General features: G+C 32.5%; 2 protein-coding genes across 6 annotated transcripts in view; one reads left to right on the top strand and one right to left on the bottom strand.

The window, feature by feature from the left end:
• Positions 1–19,396, bottom strand: part of LOC148612449 (WD repeat, SAM and U-box domain-containing protein 1-like) — a 37,157-nt gene that overhangs the window by 16,569 nt on the left and 1,192 nt on the right. The window contains exons 2-6 of one of the 5 annotated variants that reach the window (XM_088593875.1): positions 16,279–16,524; positions 10,419–10,848; positions 4,255–4,457; positions 3,870–3,971; positions 2,497–2,590 (exon numbers count right to left, since the gene is read on the bottom strand). In XM_088593875.1, the coding sequence (XP_088450001.1) occupies positions 2,497–2,590; positions 3,870–3,971; positions 4,255–4,457; positions 10,419–10,848; positions 16,279–16,297 (848 nt within the window). In that variant the 5' untranslated portion in view covers positions 16,298–16,524. The remainder of the gene's footprint in view (positions 1–2,496; positions 2,591–3,869; positions 3,972–4,254; positions 4,458–10,418; positions 10,849–16,278; positions 16,525–19,396) is intronic. The other 4 variants (XM_088593872.1, XM_088593874.1, XM_088593876.1 and 1 more) reach the window with 4 other exon arrangements.
• LOC148612448 (uncharacterized) overlaps positions 12,389–19,396 on the top strand; it is a 57,411-nt gene continuing 50,403 nt past the window's right edge. Inside the window, exon 1 of the mRNA XM_088593862.1 lies at positions 12,389–12,445. The gene's annotated coding sequence lies outside the window, so the exon portion shown is untranslated. The remainder of the gene's footprint in view (positions 12,446–19,396) is intronic.

Below are 19,396 nucleotides of genomic sequence, written 5' to 3'. Positions count from 1 at the left end.
AGATATGAATTGAAAATGTCCCGAAGATTAAATTTAAACATGTGAGAACAACTTATAATTAACAAGTTATAATGACATATTCAGGTATCTCATGAACTTGATTGGTAAGATATTATAAGTATGTGTAAAGGTACTCAATCTCTTCATAAAGTAGAACTCTGAAACAAATATATTTATTAAAGTAATGTTTCTAATTTTTTTAACAGATTACACAAAATAACCTGGTTTGTGGCAGTTTACACTTAATTGTTAACTACATCTTTACACAATTCAAAATAACATGCTTTGCAAGGCACAGCATGATAAGACCACAGAGGTTGAACCCTTAACTGTTTGGGCAACACCATCCAAGCTCAATACAGCTTTGAATTTTGATCGTGGTTAAATATTTGACACATGAAAAGATTTTGACCAGAATCAAATTTGTCCCTTATTCCTAAATAAGCAAATTCCCTTCTTATGATGGAATAGTATCTTGTGGTACAATATAAAAAAATCCATTCACTTATAGTCAAGTAATTGTTCAGTTATCATGAAATGGTTTTTTTTTGTCTAACATTCACTACAATCCAATTTCATGCAGATTCCTGTATAAGAATTAGGAATGGATTTGTATTTAAAATGTTAGTAGTTAATTGAAAGACAGACTGCATACAAATCAACATTAATGATGTCATAGTACCAAAAAATAAGGGCATAAATGGAGCATTAAGTGATACCCTACCACACAATGGTGAATCAAAGTGCAGTTTGCACTGAAAGCTTTTGATTCTTGTGAAAATATAAGTATTAACGAAATTTTAAAAATTACATAATGTAAGTAACGTAAAATAAAACCATAATCATACATTTGCATTTCACATACTATTTAGAATTTTTTTTTTCCCTAATAGAGAACCTGAACCCATCTGTGCAACTGAAATGGTAATTGGTCATTGATCACTGATCAATTTTTGATCAGTCATTGATCTGTCAACCCGATCCATTAAACCGGTGATTGCACTACGTGACCACAGAGTGATCAATGCAGATTTCAATGTTTCGTTTGTCAATTTTTACACATACAGCTGTATTTACATATTGCTATAGATTTAAACATCAATTAATTACTTTTATTTACATTTGTTATGTTGTGAACAAAATACAATACTTGGGTTTAGTATCTGAATTCAACTTAAGGAAAATTCAAATAAGTAGTATATTGGATTCATTCCAATGGAAATTCTTATATTCACATCACCCGATTATCCATCATTTTCCATAACTAGACTGGACTTTTTATTTATTTGAATTTTCTCACCAAATGTGCTTGGTTAAAATCACTGCTGTTAATTATAACTTCCTTTTTATAAATCATAAATTATTAATGATAAGAATCTTATTAAGATGGATATTTTGAATCATTATTGTGTTAAATAAAACATGCATAGCACATGTAATGCTTCTTGACACATTATTGCAAGAAATTCATTGCCTAAATACAAATTTATTCCTTAATATCTTCCAAGGCCAAAACAGAGTCCCTCAAATCTTCAGTTGATTTCAAGACTAGATCTTAATTTTATTTGCATATTGAGCTTAATAAGTGCCTGAAACATATTTACATTTTATAGTAAGGAAGTTCCTATGATGAACTGGCCACATAAGGTTTTTTTATTCTGAAAGATCAAAAACCCAAAATATGCATAAGGTAATTAATATATGGATTTGGCAGAATTAGCTTAGTAAAATAGGAATATGCATTCTTGGCTTCAGCAATGTAGGTACTAATCAGTAAAAGTATCGCAGCAGGGGATAGGTTTATCATAAGGGGTGGATAAAATATCACAGAAAGGAATAAGGTACATGTAATGTCATTGTAAACCTGCTATTATCGTTTATAAATCTCATAAAGATTGGGTTTACAATACAAGTAGCTCAACATGGACTTTGCAATGACTCCAATGGATGGTAGAAATTCTCATTTTGTACCTGCAATACCATTGTCACTGCTTGAATAGTAAATTCCTGAAAGAAATTAATCTAATGTTCCTGTGAAGTCCATTTTTGGCATAATTGAGACAATTCACATGTTTAATATGTAAACCCAATTATGCTTTAGACTTTTAAACTTTTATTTAAGAATTGGCTATGATAAAATTTTGTCTATTGAAAAATAACATAAATTTTCCATGTGCATATTTTGTTTATTGCACTTTATGCAATAAACAATATGCACATGGAAAATTTGTTATTTTTCAATAGACAAAATTTTTTTCATAGCCAATTCTTATAAATTAATTTCAAAACATATTTTTATCTTTAAACACAAGAAAAGTAGCTCTGAATTTAACTCAATAGGGGTGTGTCAATATTTTTTTATCCATTGATATAACAAAATTATTTTAACCAATCAGATTACAGTATTTATCTCAAATTAATTTACATAAAAATATTGCAATATCATTATACAATATACCTCCACTAAAATTTTGCAGTTGTAAAAAATCAACTTACCCTGATGCTATGAATGAGCCATCATTGGAAAAAGTGCAGCAGGTAACAGGAGCAGAATGTCCTTTTAATGATGTTCTTAAGTTGACAGAAACTCCTAAAACATGATTAGCTTTAAAATCATCATTCAATAAAAATCTTACTCAGCAAAAAGAAGTATTGTTAGCAGTGACAAGTATTTTGTATTTTGATTAATTAAAAACAATGCTCAAATAATTTATCTGCTCATCAACGTCACAAAAGACAACTATCCGAGACATGTTTGTTAGCAAAAAAAACACCCTTAACTAAGAGAGAAGACTTAATCCAGAAGTTAAAGAAAAATAATGTAGAAACATTGTGAGCAAGCTCACTATGAGAATACCCCTGATTCAAATGTACTTTACATGTAAAACTCTTTATTTTGATTATTTCCTTTTGGAGGCATCAAACCACAACCATATTCCTTCATGCACATCCCGATATGATGCCCAACCTTGCTATAAAATTTCATTAAAATCCCTTACACAGCATAGGAGGAGTTGCTCTTACAAGGTTTATACATGTTAAACCCTAAAATTGGATTATCTCCCCTTGGACCCTTCCGACATCAATTATGTTTCTTTTTGCCAATAAACATATGATACCCAACTTTCCTATTAATTTTCATCAAAATCCCTTGAGATAATTAGGAGGAGTTGTGCTATGGAGATTTTAACAAGAACAGAACCTTAATTTGGTCGGATTATCTCCTTTTTGAGTCCTCCAACATTAATTATATTCCTTCATGCATATCTATATATCAATATATTAATAAAAATTAGTGTTTGTATTTGCCTACAAAAACGTATGTCAACCACATTACAAAGTTCAAATCGTAATAATTACTAAATTCAATGAACCATAAGTTCATAATATGCATATAATGTCCTAAGTGCAGTAGTTTCTGAGGAGTTGCTCTTACAAAAGTGTGATCAATTGTTTCCTCACCAAAGTGGGAGGAGACATAATAAAACATTCCCAAAAGGTTAATGACAATGGGTGCACGCATTTTGAGCTTAAGTTAAACATAACATTCATGAAAATGCACAAAATATTCAAGAACTATGCCCGTAAACCAATTTTTACTAATACAAAAAGTATTATAAAATTGTATGTGACCTTGATCTTTGACCTATTGACCCTAAAATGAGCAGGTGTTTCCTTATCCCTAAATGGTTAACAGGTATTAGTTAAAATGTAACTGCACAAATGCATTCAGAAGTTATGCCCTGAAAATCGTTTTTGGACAAAACTACAAACGGAAGGTAAATAATCAATAATCTGTCATTGTGTAAAACAAAACAAATTTGGAAATTATAAATTACAGGACCTGCCAGAATCTGTAAATTACTAACCAATTGAGCCAAGTACAGCCTGGAAGTCCCAAACTTTCACAATGTCATCCTGTCCTCCTGATGCAAACATGAAACAGACTGTCCCACTATCTGACGGAACTGCTAAATAACAAACATTATCATCAATTTGATATAACCAAATCAATTTATAGAACATATAAAAAACAACCAAGACTTACATTATCAATCAAGATAAGATTATTGAGAAAATTCTTCAAATTTCGTGTTCGAAATTGAAACTTAGATATTTACAAATAAGTTTGGTTTGATCAAATAAAGAATTTTACAATTGATATATACATTGTACACAGTTAATTACATGAGCATTGAACTTCATATTCACAAATGTACATTTGTACAACTCTAAAAATTAAACAAAACTTACACTTTGCCGACCCATATGTTGGAGAAAAATGACAACAGGAAACTCCAAGATCATGGCCTTCCTCAACATATTTTAAACATTTGCCATGACCAAATTTGGCATCCCAAACTTGAAGATCTCCATTACAGCTTCCAGATACAATAAAGTTACTGTCAGGTGAAAAATCACAAGCAACCACCGATGCTTCATGTCCAACAAAAGACCTACAAAGATACATTTAATAGAAAAATGCTTTTGGGGTACAGCTTAAAAACCTACCGGTGCACCTGGTCCATGCTCCCAGTTTTTAGTGGAGTCCAAGTTGCACATTTACAATGTACTTTTGTTACTTATGTATTATTTTGGTTATTTTATGTTCTTTGTTGTATTTGTCTGTTTTCCATGTCTGGTTTTTGTCCTTGGTTACATTTTTTTTTATTTCTGCTAGAATCTTGGCTTCCTTGATTACTTTTTCATACCACCATAAACCCTAGACAGGAGAAATTACAGTTTTCATTACAATTGGATGCTATGGCAAAGACTTTCTTCATTTATTATATATTTACCAAAGAAAAAGGCTAGATTAGTAACAAGTGGTGGGGATTTAGGTAATTGTACATGTGTGATATAAAATCACATGTAGTGCTTTAATGTACATGTAATTCAACATGTAGATTTCAAGACTTAATATAATTCAACATGTAGTTGCAAGTCTTCATATAATTCAACAAGTGGATTTCAAGACTTCATATAATTCAACATGTAGATTGCAAGACAACATATAATTCAAAGTGCAGATTTCAAGACTTCATGTAATAGTAATTCAAATGTAAAAGAATTTGTATGCAATTCCAATTACTTTTAAGATACATGTATTGCAATCACTTGGTGTCCGTTGTCATCATTGTTAATAATTTTTCAAACATCTACTCAACTAAAACTACTGACTGGATTTGGATGAAACTTAGCATGATTGTTCCTTAAGGTATCCGGCACAAAATGATTTTTGATCCGTAGAAAACCATGGCCACTGTTACTAAATTTAGAACATAGGGGTCAGACAGTAGTTTTTCATATATATTTCCAAAACTGGTAGGTTTAACCATATTCTGACATGGGGCATGTTCAGCATGATTAGAACTCTGTGGTCAATTTTGGTGAAAATCTCTTACCCATGTTGAAGTTAATGCACTTTTGGATGTTTTTTGCTGTTTTTGATGTTATTACTTCTAAAATCTTCAGAAACTACTGTACAGAATTCAATGAAAGTTGGTATGATTGTTTCTAAGTGTATCATGCATGTTTGAATTTTTGATCTGTGAAAAAAACATGGCAGCTGTTACTGAAAAAAGAACATAGGGGGGTCAAAATACAGTTTTTTTGCAAATAACTCAATAATTGTTGAATTTAGCAAAATACTGATGGAGGGTAATAATGTTTACCATCAGAAAATGGACATATGCCGGAATTTAAAAAAAATGTTTGTTGACTGATGTAGGAGTAATGACACCTGAAACTGAGTTTTTTATTGTTTCACCTGTACAACTTTGAAAATCTTCTTCTCTGAAACCATGTGACAAAATTTAATGAAAGTTGGCATAATTGCTTTTTAAGGATATCCTGCACAAACTAATCATTAAAAAAATATAGCCTTTATTCCTATTTTTTCCTCAACTACAGAAGAATATTAAAGATGAAAGCCACTCATAAGATAAAAAAACATGATATTTTAATTATCTGGCAGTTTTGTAATTTTTTTTTGGCAGCCATTTTGAGACCATTTTCACCAGTCGCTCGGATTCCAGTGAGTTTTGGTTTCTTCTGGGAAACATTGTATTCTAAGTTGAATGGTGGGGATGAAAGTTTGTTCTAGGCGGCATTTTCCTTCTAATTTTTATACTTACTTTGATTTCAACATCTTGGTTTTTATAGTACATGTATTAAAATATAGTCTGCTAAGTTGAATGGTGATGATGAAAATGTTGTATAGCCATGGTTTAACTTCATTTTATGTTCTTATTCAGCAAATGTATACTTTGCGAATGCCCTGGTCAGACCTGGTGGAATAACAGGGCATAGGGGCACCCCTGCCAAACTTTTTTCCAGGGGTTCTTAAACACTTTGAAGGCATTTCCAACATTTTACAATGCTTTAGGTACTCAGTTAAAATTACCATATTTAGCATATTTATGCTCTTTTTCAGGAATTTTTTGTCAAACATGGTAACGAAGCATGATACCTTTCCTAACTTAATTAATAGGGCATGGTTTGCCAGGTGAGCAATTCCGGCTATTTGAGAGCCTCTTGATTCAATTTCTCTCCATTACACACTTATGAATATAGAAAGTAAAATAGCCCAAATGCCTCCCTATGATATGTATTTTCTTGTTTATTTGGAAAGAAAAGCTATTAAAAAAAACATATTTCTAGGAGGCTATATTATGATTTTTGGAAAAGAACCAATGTGTTCTAAAATCGACTCTGATTTAATACAGATGTTCAATATATTGTAATCACAAAGTGGCTGGTGTCAAGTATTCCAACATGTATTTTTTGTTGTTGAAATGGCCAGAAAGATTTTAATGTATTAAATTTAGAATGGAAAAAAGTTCGGAAGTGAGATGAACATATACATTTGTATCTTGCACTAGTTCCAATACAGTTAAATTTATATCAAATAAGTATAAAGAATGCATTGTATTCATACATGATGCATAAAAAAATTTCTGAAGTAATAGTACATACATGTACACGTACAATGTGTATTCATAACTACATGAACATGTATATTATGAAATGAATATTGCATTTATATATACATTTTGGATTTATATAGAATATCAATATCCAAGACACAGACAGAGTATCATATCAGATGGGCAAGCTCATGGGATAGAATATCACCAATATTCACTAATATGTAAATGAATATCCCTTTACTAATACAAAAGATACATTCTCTTATCGCATACATTTTTCATATGTTCTATCCTAGTGTAAAATGTGGACTCACATTTTGATTGAGTCAAATTACTAGTACTTTTTCTCCTTTTTTTAATTTTTTTACATGTATATGTACAAATAATATAAAAAAAAAACTGAATTAGGGCATTAACTTCAACATGGCTCAACAAATTCACACGAAAATTTGACCATAAATCTATCTCATCATGAAGAAATTGTTTATATTTTGTAAGCTTGCTATCAAAAATGGGACAACTGGCCCCTACTGTTTGGCAAAAAAAGAGGTAAAATACATTAAAAATTAATGTACAAGGTTTTCTTATCATTCAACCCCATTTTAGAGTTAGACTAAACCTAATGGTTTTGGATATAGATGTATATATGCAACATTCATACGTGTACCATTGTACTTTGGTTGATATTAGTCCAGTGTCTAAGGTGAAGAGATTTAAAAAATTGTTATTGACGATGATGATAATGAATGCAAAGTGATGGCAAAAGCTCACTTGGCTCTTTGAGCCAGGTGATCTAAAATGAATGTCAAATTGAATGATAAGAAAACCTTGTACATTAATTTTTAATGTATTTTATCTCTTTTTTTGCCAAACAGTAGAGGGCAGTTGTCCCATTTTTAATTGCAAGCTTCCTCCAGCAGCAAATAACAATATATAAAAAATTTCATGCCATTCGGTTCACTACAACTTACCACTACAACTTACATGTAAGTTATGGCACAGAAATAAAAATAATTAAAGACAATGTAGATGGTGCCAATGAGGACAGCATCATAATATACATGTAATACAACCCAAATTTTTTGTAATCGTATAAATATACAATCATATAGGTCAATACCCTTGTTGTACCAGCAGACAAAGCCCAAAACAACATTGTTTTTGTCTGCAAAACGTTTTATATCCAATGTTTATTATCAGAGGTAGACGTAGAAAGTAATAGCAGTGATAAGACCTACACTGCTACCACTCTCTCCAAAGAAGAGATTGTAGAAAACCACAAATCTGTGCTATCCTCTTTTGGTCTCTCTACCAAGGACGATGATTGTGATTTACCGTCTATGTACTGGATTCCTAAACTTCACAAGAATCCATACAAACAACGTTTCATAGCTGGATCTGCAAAATGTACCACCAAACCTCTTTCAAAACTTTTAACTTCTATACTCACAACTGTCAAAGAGGGTCTACAGTCCTACCACAACACTTGTTACTCCCGTAGTGGTGTTAATTCAATGTGGATCCTGAAAAATTCGAAAGATCTTTTGGAGACAATCTGTTCAAGACTATTATCTGAATATAATAGCATTAAAACCTATGATTTTTCAACACTGTATACTTCTTTTCCCCATACTCAGTTAAAATCCCGACTTAAAAACATTATACATCGTTGTTTTTCCAAAAAAGATGGTACACCTAGATACAATTATATAGTTCTTGGTAGAGATTCCTCATACTGTGTAAGAAATAATTCCAAATCATCTTCCAAATATACAGAGGAAGATGTTTACAAAATGCTGGAATTTTTAATTGACAACATATTTGTCCAGTGTGGTGGACGTGTTTTTCAACAAACAGTCGGTATTCCAATGGGAACAAATTGTGCTCCTTTACTTGCTGATCTATTCCTTCACTCTTATGAGGCTGACTTTATAGCTGATCTGATCAGAAAGAAAGAATATCGTTTAGCTAGATCCTTCAATCTCAGTTTCCGCTATACAGATGACGTATTATCTTTAAACAATCCTAATTTTGGGGATTTGATACATCGCATCTACCCAAAAGAACTTGAGATAAAGGATACTATAGACACTGTGAAGTCAGCCTCATATCTTGACCTACACTTAGAATTCGATGGTAAAGGAAAACTATTGACCAAACTTTATGACAAACGTGATGACTTTTCATTCAGAATTGTCAACTTTCCTTTCATCTGTGGCAACATCCCTTCGGCTCCTGCATATGGAGTGTTCATATCACAACTCATACGTTATGCCAGAGCTTGCCGAAACTACGCAGACTTTTTGTATCGCGCTAGAACTCTAACAAATAGGCTTCTGGAACAGAGTTATGTTGCTACAAGATTGAAGTCATCACTACAGAAGTTTTATGGCCGTTATCATGAACTCATGGATCGTTATGGTGTATCCATCAGCACCATGAAAACTGATTTATTCAATGGGTCATAGTTTTCCTTCCCTCGTTTGTCTACCCCGGAGTTGACTTTTTATGAGCAACTCGGCGGGTGTTTCTAGAAAAGTAGAGGATGCTTACCCTACCGGTGTACCTGGTCCATGCTCCCAGTTTTTAGTGGAGTCCGAGTTGCTCATTTACTTTTGTTACTTTGTATGTATGATTTTAGTTACTTTATGTTCTTTGTTGTGTATGTCTGTTTTCCATGTCTGGTCTTTGTCCCTGGATTACATTCTTTTGATTACCGCTATAACCTTGGTTCCCTGGATTACTCTTAAAATCAATTCCTGTCTGACTTTTTCGATAAAGAACATTAGCTACAATATCACAGAGAACTACATACTTATGCGCTGTACTTGAGTTACGTAATGAAATTCTATGAAATGCTTGCTTATGGCACTAAATTTCAAAACAGTTGGGGTCATAACCCCCAAAATCAATAGCAAACTTCCATTTACATGTATGGTTTGGAACCTTCTAAAATTTGATCAAAATTCACTAATGAATATTCAAGTTATTGCATGAAACGAGAAGGAGGATGCTAACAATACCATTATATGACTTAAGGTACTAAGGAGCTTTAAGTTATTATGCCAAGTGTATGGGCTGAGAGCAGTTTTTTTTAAAGTCTAAGAGCCTCATTCAATCCTGGAATGGCACAGTGTGCCACTGTTTTGCTTGCAGATAAGCTTGAAGGCAATTATGATTTAACTGCTCACCATACATCCTTTTTTTTTTGCTTCCTATGATATGCATTTTATATGCAATTCTTATTTTCACTTATAATTTTGCCAATTTAAAATGTCTTATCAACCATTTCTGCTTTCTGCTTACAGTACATATGTGTTTAACATTTTTGTTTTAATGCTTTCTTTTTCTATTTTCTAATGCTACATGTATGTTTTCATCTTTGTGTGTTATTCAATAAAAAAATCTCTAGAGCTTACATGTATGTCAGTCATTATTAAATGTACCAAACAATGTACATATTGTTATAGAATTCTGTATCTTTACCTCATCAACTTTTTAGTAGATACTTCCCACATGCATAGTAGCTCATCATCAGATCCTGTCAAAATGTACATAGAATTTGGAGAAAATCGACAAACTCTAATGCTGTTCTGGCTCTCATGGTGTAAAACTGCTTTCTTTATCCCATTGCTTACATCCCATATAATTAACTTCCCATCTGTTGAACATGATGCAAGATTTGTTCCAAATGGAGAAAAAGTACAACAATGAACATAATACTGGTGACCACAAAGTGGTGATTGTTTGTGCTCAGAGAAGTCATCAATATTCCATACTCTAATTGTTTTATCTGCTGAAGCTGTTGCCAATAGATGGTCATTTGAAAAAGCAACACAGTTGACATCTGAAGTATGGGCTCCAATAGTATGGTGTAAGCTTGCCACTAGTTTGTTGGACATAACTGAGCACTTAACTACAAAACAATAATACATGTTACATATACATGTACATGAACATTAAACAGTACTTTACTAATACAAATACACATGTAAGACCATACATCCCCTTACTCTGTAATTCATATGACTGGCGAACAGGAAGTGGTCTGTGGCAAAATTATTAGAAATGAGTCATTATTAATTAGTCAAATATCTAATACAAAGTAGGTATTTGCATTAATTTATTCACTTTTTAAAAAGAAATACAGGAATAAATTCAGCAACAAAACTCTCACTGCTTCCAATGTAAACACATGTTTTTAGTTATGCCCTTTGTAGATTAACCTTAAGAAATCAAGAAGTAATACTGGTAAATGTATGTACTTCTCTTTAAGGTTCATAAACTTAGATTTCCTTTGAACTTTCAAAACATACGGTCATGCGGCATTTTTGGGCCTTTTCCATGGCTAATGTATACCTACAATGTAAAAATGTGCTAAATTTTTACCCTAGCCCCAACCACTGTTTAAAGTGCTGTGAAAAAAAAAAATCATTATGGTAAAGCTGACCACACACAGTGTTTTATTTGAAAAGCTTCAGTCACTTTTTGGGATTTTGTACCAACACATACATGATACACTAAAAAGCAAAACAAAGAACTGACATATTTTAAGTGCAAAAATGAAATATCTTTCATTAAGTAATATTGAATTAAAGAAATATTATTCCCCATGGCCACTATCCTTCACATCATGACAGATTGTTCTCCCCAAAAGGGGCATTCCTTGTAACCTCATGAATATTTACTATATTACTTCAAAGAGATATCAAACTCTGTCCATGTCTCTTTTACATGTTCCATAAAAGAGCATGCACTGAACTTCTATAATTGTAAAAAACTTAACTCGATGTTTGATGGACTGGGTACACAAGCACCTTTCTTTTAACCTGGTCCTGCCTCTATGGCTATAAGTTCTATAAAATGAATCGGATATGCCCGCAGAGGTAGAAAATTTAACAGATGGGGCAAAAATGGACACAAACTTCAAGCTTGATACATATCTAAATTTTGATTGATAAAACATTTGACACAGGATAACATTTTGAAAAGAACAGAAGTGATAAAATTACATAAATATTTGCAAAAAGATTTAATGAAAGTGCTGTCTGCACTGGAGGTTTTTGATACTTGTGAAAACGGTAGCATGAACAAAATTTTGAAGATAACATGATGTTAAATAAAATTGTGTCATACATTTGCATTTGTCATATTTAATATCAAAAACTGTTTTTTTCCCTAATAAGTATAAACTGGATGTCAATCCATACTTCTGATCACACAAATACACATTTTGTTCCATTTCACCTTTTTTCTAAATTTTTAAAACTGTCTAAAAGTTAATTTGCATTAACATTAATAATCTACATTAACAGATTATTTATTATACAATGTACTCAATTACAACCAATTTCAGTTTAGAAAAAATTTCCTTCATGAACATAAGATTTCCAAAAACTTGACACTTCTATCAATTCAAACTTTCCCGCCAATTTTACTTGGTTAAAATCACTGCTCTTTACTTCCTGTTTATTAATGATAAACTATTAATGAAAGGCTGGAAAATTTGACTGGTAAGTGTGTTAAATGGAACATGCCTCACACATTTTATGCTTCTTGACACATTACTGCAAGAACTAAATTTCCTAAATACAAATTTATTACTAAATATGATCATTCAAAGCAAAAAAGGAGTCCCTCAAATCTTCAGTTGATATGAAGACTAAATCTCAATTCTATTTGCAGAAATAATAGAATATTATTGAGCTGAATAATTGCTAGAAACATATTTACTGGTTATAAAAGAGGTATTGAATGATATAAAAGGAATTACATTTGGACTTTATTTCTGTTGTATTGTTCAGAAATGGTAGGGAAGTTCCAGTGATAGACTGGCGACACAAGGTATTTTGATAAATCAAAAACCGAAAAAAGATTACATGGACAGACAAACAGATGGGTGGACTATGTGATTTCTATAGACCAAAAATTTTGTTTTTGGAGGGTAAAATAAATCAAAGTGCTCTTAGCACTAGAGGTTTTAATCTCTGCGAAAATGTAGAACTTCAATGATTACAGATGTAAAATTAAAACATTTTGCAAGGCACACTTTATTATGATCGCAGAGGACAAAGCCTGAACAGTTGGGGCAAGTATGGACACATGATTCAAACTTCATACAGCTTAAAATTTTTATTATGTTTATATATTAGACACAAGATAAGAATTTGACAAGAATTGATGCTGTCACTTTTTGGCCCCTCATTCCTAAATGGCCGAAGATGAAACCTCCAAAATGAATCCAAACCTTCTTTTATGGATATGACACTTGTGGTAAAATTTCAAGATGATTCATTCCATTTTACTTCCTTTGGTGGTGTGGCAACTTGATATACACGCACAATTTCAGAGTGATCCATTCACAAATAGTCAAGTTATTATCTGGACATCAGGAAAATGCTTGTTTCTGGCCCCCTATTTGGCCCCTAATATCTTAAATGTCCAAGTATTAAACCCTAAAGTCCAATCACTGAGGTTTGAATATTGTGGAACAAAATCATAGACATTCCTATACTTTTACCAGAGTTAAGGTATATAGTTAAATTCAATGAAATACTTGTTTTGGCCCCTTTTTTTCTCTAATTCTTGAAGGGTTGGGGCCATAACCCCATAAACTGTAGATCATTAGTTAAACAGTATTCATCTTCACACACTTTTTAAGAATTTTGTTAAATTTCACCTTTTTCAAAAAGTATACAAACAGAGTATGTATTCTTACAATGTAGTTTCAGTTTAAGAAAATAATTTCAAAATGTAATACCAAGCTAGAAACTTTTTATTAATTTGAATTTTCCCATTAATTTTACTTGGCTTTATTAAGCTGAATATATACCTGAAATTGAATTGAATGATATATTTGGACTATATTTTGTGTAGTGTTCAAATTTCTGATGTGAACTGGTGACATAAATGTAAGACATTCTGAAGGATCAGCACTCTAATAAAATTTAAAAGCATACCAATACATCAAAGGATACAAACAATTCACAATGCAATGGCTTTCAATGAAAGTGTTTTTGAGTTATTACATTATTAAGTTCATGAATGGGAAATTGACCCATTTTTGTATGAATAAAGTTCCAAAACTCAAAAGTGTATAAAAAATATATAAAAATAAAAAGGGACCATACATGTACATTATTAGAAATAAACAATTCAACAAAGTCTCATGAAAATTGCTTGAAGTATTTTTAAGTTACTGCACAAATATCTTACATGTATGGAAAACTCATGAAATGGGTGTAACCATTACTGAGTTACATTTGTATAGCTTGAACATGACAAAATCCTCATTTTTTATGGAAAATAATTAAAAGGGATATTGCAGTTATACAAATAAAATTTCACAAAAGTTTCATTAACATTGTCAGAATGAGTTTTTGAGAAAAGCATCCCATTTATGAACTAATAAAGTCCCAAAACTGAGAAATGGAAAATGAAAACTTATTGTGAAGAGTTATTGTGAGAATGTGAATGATGGACAATGGACACTGGTATATAAAAATATATCTGGTCTAGATTATCCATTCCTTAAAAAGGAAAGTCTGTAATCAGTACCCTTTATACTGGACTTTTGTGTTATGAAACCTTGAGATACAAAATGCCTATGTCTGGTTTCTGTTTACCCCTTTTCTAAAGAATCTTTCAAACTTTCATTTTGTGGAATGAAACATTATGAAACATGTATGTGTACATGTACAATGTCACAGAGATTTTATACACTTTCACTCATCCTATTGTTTGTTAGGAAACAAAAACTAACAAATAAATAGGCTTGTTATTGTTATTGGCCCTTTTTCCTGAACGCTGAAGTTCTCAAACCAGTCTGACCTTTTGTGATTTGGAACTTTGTTGTAGTACAATTTCATAGCGATCCATATGCCAGGGGGGAATTGGATTTCAGGTTAAGGGGCACAAAAAGAATAAAAAGCTGAGTGAAGGGTAGAGGGGGGGGGCATGTGCTTGCATGAATCTGCACACATACGCTTTAATGAGAATTGACACATACTAATATTGATTTTTATGAAATCCTTGTGTTTATTTACAAGTACATGTACATGTACATTACACTTGTGTTCACGATGTAAGCACTCAATTACATGTAGTTCGAAGGATTTGTTTGTGTTTTTCACAGCAATTTCAGTAATATGCATAAATGATAACCAGAAGTCAAACCTTATTAACATACATGTGTATGTAATTGCTACATGTACATAATTGATTCTTAACCTCCATTTTGATACAGATTCATTTACATTGTCACAGTGTTCTAGGATTCTTAAAAAGTTTAGGTTTCCACAGAAAACCTCAAAATGAAGAAGAACTTTCCCACAAAAAAAGTCTGCTTTACAAACATAACAAATCCTTAAAAAATTGTTGTCTATTTTCCTGAGGGAAAATGAAATATAACAAATAAAAAGTTTCCCAGAGAGCAGCATGATACGATTATGACCACAGTCATGGTCAAACCCTGAAAAGTTGGGGCCAGTGTGGACACAATATTAGTTTTTGACACACTTAAGCATAAGAACTTACAATTTATTATGGACCATCAAATGGTTAAGGCACTAAAAGTATATTGCACAAAATTTCAAATTAAATTAAAAATTTTCAAAATCAGACAAAAATTAAAATATTTTTTTCAGGTGTAGCCCCTTTGACCTCTCATAACTAGAAAACCATAAAAGATATCTGAAATCTGATTGAAAATTGCAGGCACAGATTTTTATGAGAAATCCAATAAAAATATCTTATTGAAATCAGACAAAATAACAAAGCCAATTTTTAGGGAGTGGCCACTTTGACCCCTTATAATTTGAAAACCATAAGAGATACCTCAAATCTGACTTGATAAATGCAGGGAGGGATTTGTATGAGAAATCAAAAAATTCTTTTTTTTTTCAAAATTGGATCAAAAAATAAACAAGAGGCTCTTAAGGAGTCTAAATCGTACAACTGGTAAAACATGCCTTATTAACTACATGTAAATATGTAAAGGTACAATGTATCATGGTTTGTTACCATGTCTAACCAAAAAATTGCTGAAAAAGAGTGCCAAAAATTAAACGGAGTACCTGAGGCACTGTAAAATGTTGGAAATGTCTTCAAAGTGTTTTAGAACCACTGGAAAAAATATGGGCAGGGGTCCTCCTATGCATTGTTATACCACCCAGTATGATGGGGGGGGGTGTACTGCAGAAAGACACATAACTAAGTTTCCTGTTTTCTGTCAGAATAATTTTATTAAGCATTAATCCCCATAGATTTTGCACACATTTTGGACTGTTTACTAGCAGAATATGACTAAAATACATTAAAATGCAAATGCTTTGTGAATTGAACTTACTTTGCAGCTTGAAATACATGTATAAACAGGCCTTTCTGGCCTCCAATTACTGAACTATTCATCTAACAAAAAACAATAAAACCATCAAACCAAGTCTCCTTTGGTGGTGTGGCATCTTGTTCCAATTCAAGAAGAGATCCATACACTTCTAACCAAGTTACTGTCCACTCATCAGATTACTTGTCTTTTTTTTAGTTCATTCTTAAACCATTCAAGTCACAACCCCAAAAATCAATCCTGGTCTTCCTTTGGTGATATGAAACATTAAGAACAATGCTTTATTTGAATTTGGAATTATTTTGGAATGTAGATTATGAGAAAAAAATTGTTTGTAAAACTAAATCTTATTAAGGGGGTTATTCATGCCAGCATGGCTAATGGGTAAAGTTAGTTAAGAAAACACAAAGATAATCTTACTAACACCCCTTGGTCATGACAGAATGTCTTAAGTTATTTTTTTTACTCATTTTCATATGCATATTATGAACATGTACATGTATATGAAATAGTTCCAAATTCAAATAATACCCTTTTTTAGGTTTTTTGTTTGTTGGGGTTTAACGTCCGAGCAGCAATATTTCAGCTATATTCAGACAATGAACATGAAATGGATGATAAAATGAACATGAAATGAAAAAAAAAAGATGGGTCACAAGGATAATAGGGTCGACAAATTTTGATTGCCACTGGAAAAAGGGGGGATGGGTAAGGTCGGGCAATTTAGCCTCCTGTGGCGGAGCACAAAGGTTCCTACTCCTATCGAATACCACAGCAGGGTTCTTTAACGTGCGAGGAACGTGGCATCTTTCCCAACACGGTGCACCACTATGGTTTGCGGTCAGGTTTTCCGTATTATAGCCTGACAACCCCAGCATGTAACACGCCAGGGGTACCCCATTCCACCACCTGGGGCACACATCCCAGTTGCTCTATGGGCAGAGCGCCTAGCCCCCGACTAGGTTTCTGAGCACTATTTAGTCGCCTTATACGACAAGCTTAGCGCTGCTGCAGGCCTATTCTTTTAGCACCCGGACCTGCACGAGGCCCTTTTTTAGGTACAATTTAAAAAAGATTCATACACTTTTACCTGTTATTGTCAAGACATCAGGGAAGGCTTGTTTTGGTCATCAGAACCTCAAAAATCATACACAGCCTTCTTTTGGTGGTTCATGCACATGTACATGCATATGGCACCTTAATTTGTGATACAGTTTTGAAGAGACTTATACACTTTAACCTGAGTTATTGTCAAGACATCAGGGAAGGCTTGTTTTTGGCTACCAGGACCCAAAAATTAAATTCCAGCCATCTCTTGGTAGTACATGTATATAACTTTGTGATACAATTTCTAAGAGATCATTTCACTTTCATTCATTATTGCATCAAGCAAATACTTTCTGGCTCTTCATTCCTCATCATGTCTCATTACAAAAGTTTTAAGAGAACCATTCTTCAATAAATACAAGCCTTCATTTAGCTTATGTAAACTTGTGATACAATTTCAAAGAGAGAGATACATTCATCTTTACCCAAGTTATTGTCTTGACATCTAAAAAATGCTAGCACTTGTTTCTGATCCTTTCAATGGAAAAGAAATTTCAGAAAGGAATTTTTTACCATATTCACAATTTGAAGGGGCCATTTGTTATGATACTATATAACTTTTTCTTATACATGTAGATGTAGAGTAGGCTGTTGCAAACCAAAAAGGGCAAATGGCACATGGCCCCTTGCCTTCCCAACCTCTGCCCCTTTTATTGGCTAGAATTTGAACTAAATTCACAATGGTTGTTTTCCTTATAAACTTGTTCAAATACATATACATATATGTAACTAGACATTGCCCCTAACAGGACTGATACCACTCCCAGCCTGTTGAACCTTGTACATTTGTGGACCAGTGTGGACATACAATTCATATTGGACACAATTTTACGGTGGACAAAATACGCACTTTTGATACATAATTTGCTGCCATTTCTAAAACACCCAACTCCAAACAGCAATATGTTCTATTTTTTGTTGACAACACAATAACAGAACATATCTTATAATATTCCTGACAATATGCACATCCCAATATGGTAATTGAACACCCCATTACGTTTTATAACAATCCTGCAAGTCGTTGAGGAGTTGCGGAGTATAAACATGTACGTATCAGACCATGTTTTTCTGAAAAATGCTTAAGTTCAAACAGCCATCATTTGGAAAACTTTTGTCCAAACATAAATTACATGTACCTACAATATGCAACATAAAAATTCCTCTTCAGAGAATTTTTGTACTGCACTGATTTACTATTGATGACTTGTAGTTTCTTTCCTATTCCTTATATTGTTAATAATTTGAACTACAAATTCAAGGCTTTACTTTAAACATGTATACTATAAATACTCAGTATTCATAGTTTACATGTTCAGAACCAGTTCACCATGTTCATGGCCCTACACTTTTTCCATGCTATATAAATGATATGCCTGATGGAATAAAATTTACAGTCCGACTATTTGCAGATGACACAATATCTTGCCATATTCAACAATATACTAGCAGATGCTAACTTTCTCAATAAAGAGCTTCAGAGAGCACAGCATAATACAATCACAGCATGTCAAACTCAGTTCACCTGGGTCAAGTGTTGATACAATACTAGTTTTTGACTTCTGCATATGGATTTACAGTTCATTATGGACACAATAGAGCAACAATTTCAAAATAGGACAAAAAATAAAAAGTTTTGGCCCTTTGAACTCACTTCTTAATGCATCTTGTTGTTTATTAGTAAGACAGGTACAACATAGTGTTCCTTCTCCAGACTTTCTGGCTATAAACAGAAAGACCTTTTCTTATGGCAAGTCAGAAACAAAAAAACGTATCTAAATATTCTTAAATAATTATTGAAGACAATATAATGAACGCTTTTTAGTGGAAACATACAAAAGTACCAAACTTTGTATGGAAAGCCCAAAAGATGTGACCCCTGTCCGACTGAAATCAGGCCTAACGTTGATGTGAGCACATCAACCAGACAATTCACATGTACATTTGTATATGTACTGGTAAAAAAATTAACAAAACTATTGGATTCCTCAAAAGAAGTTTAAATATATTGGCT

This window comes from Perna viridis, chromosome 7, assembly GCF_037379345.1.
Source record: "Perna viridis isolate PV_CMFRI_1.1 ecotype Kerala chromosome 7, ASM3737934v1, whole genome shotgun sequence".
Taxonomy (NCBI): Eukaryota; Metazoa; Mollusca; class Bivalvia; order Mytilida; family Mytilidae; genus Perna; species Perna viridis.
This window is presented reverse-complemented; position numbering and strand designations above follow the sequence as displayed.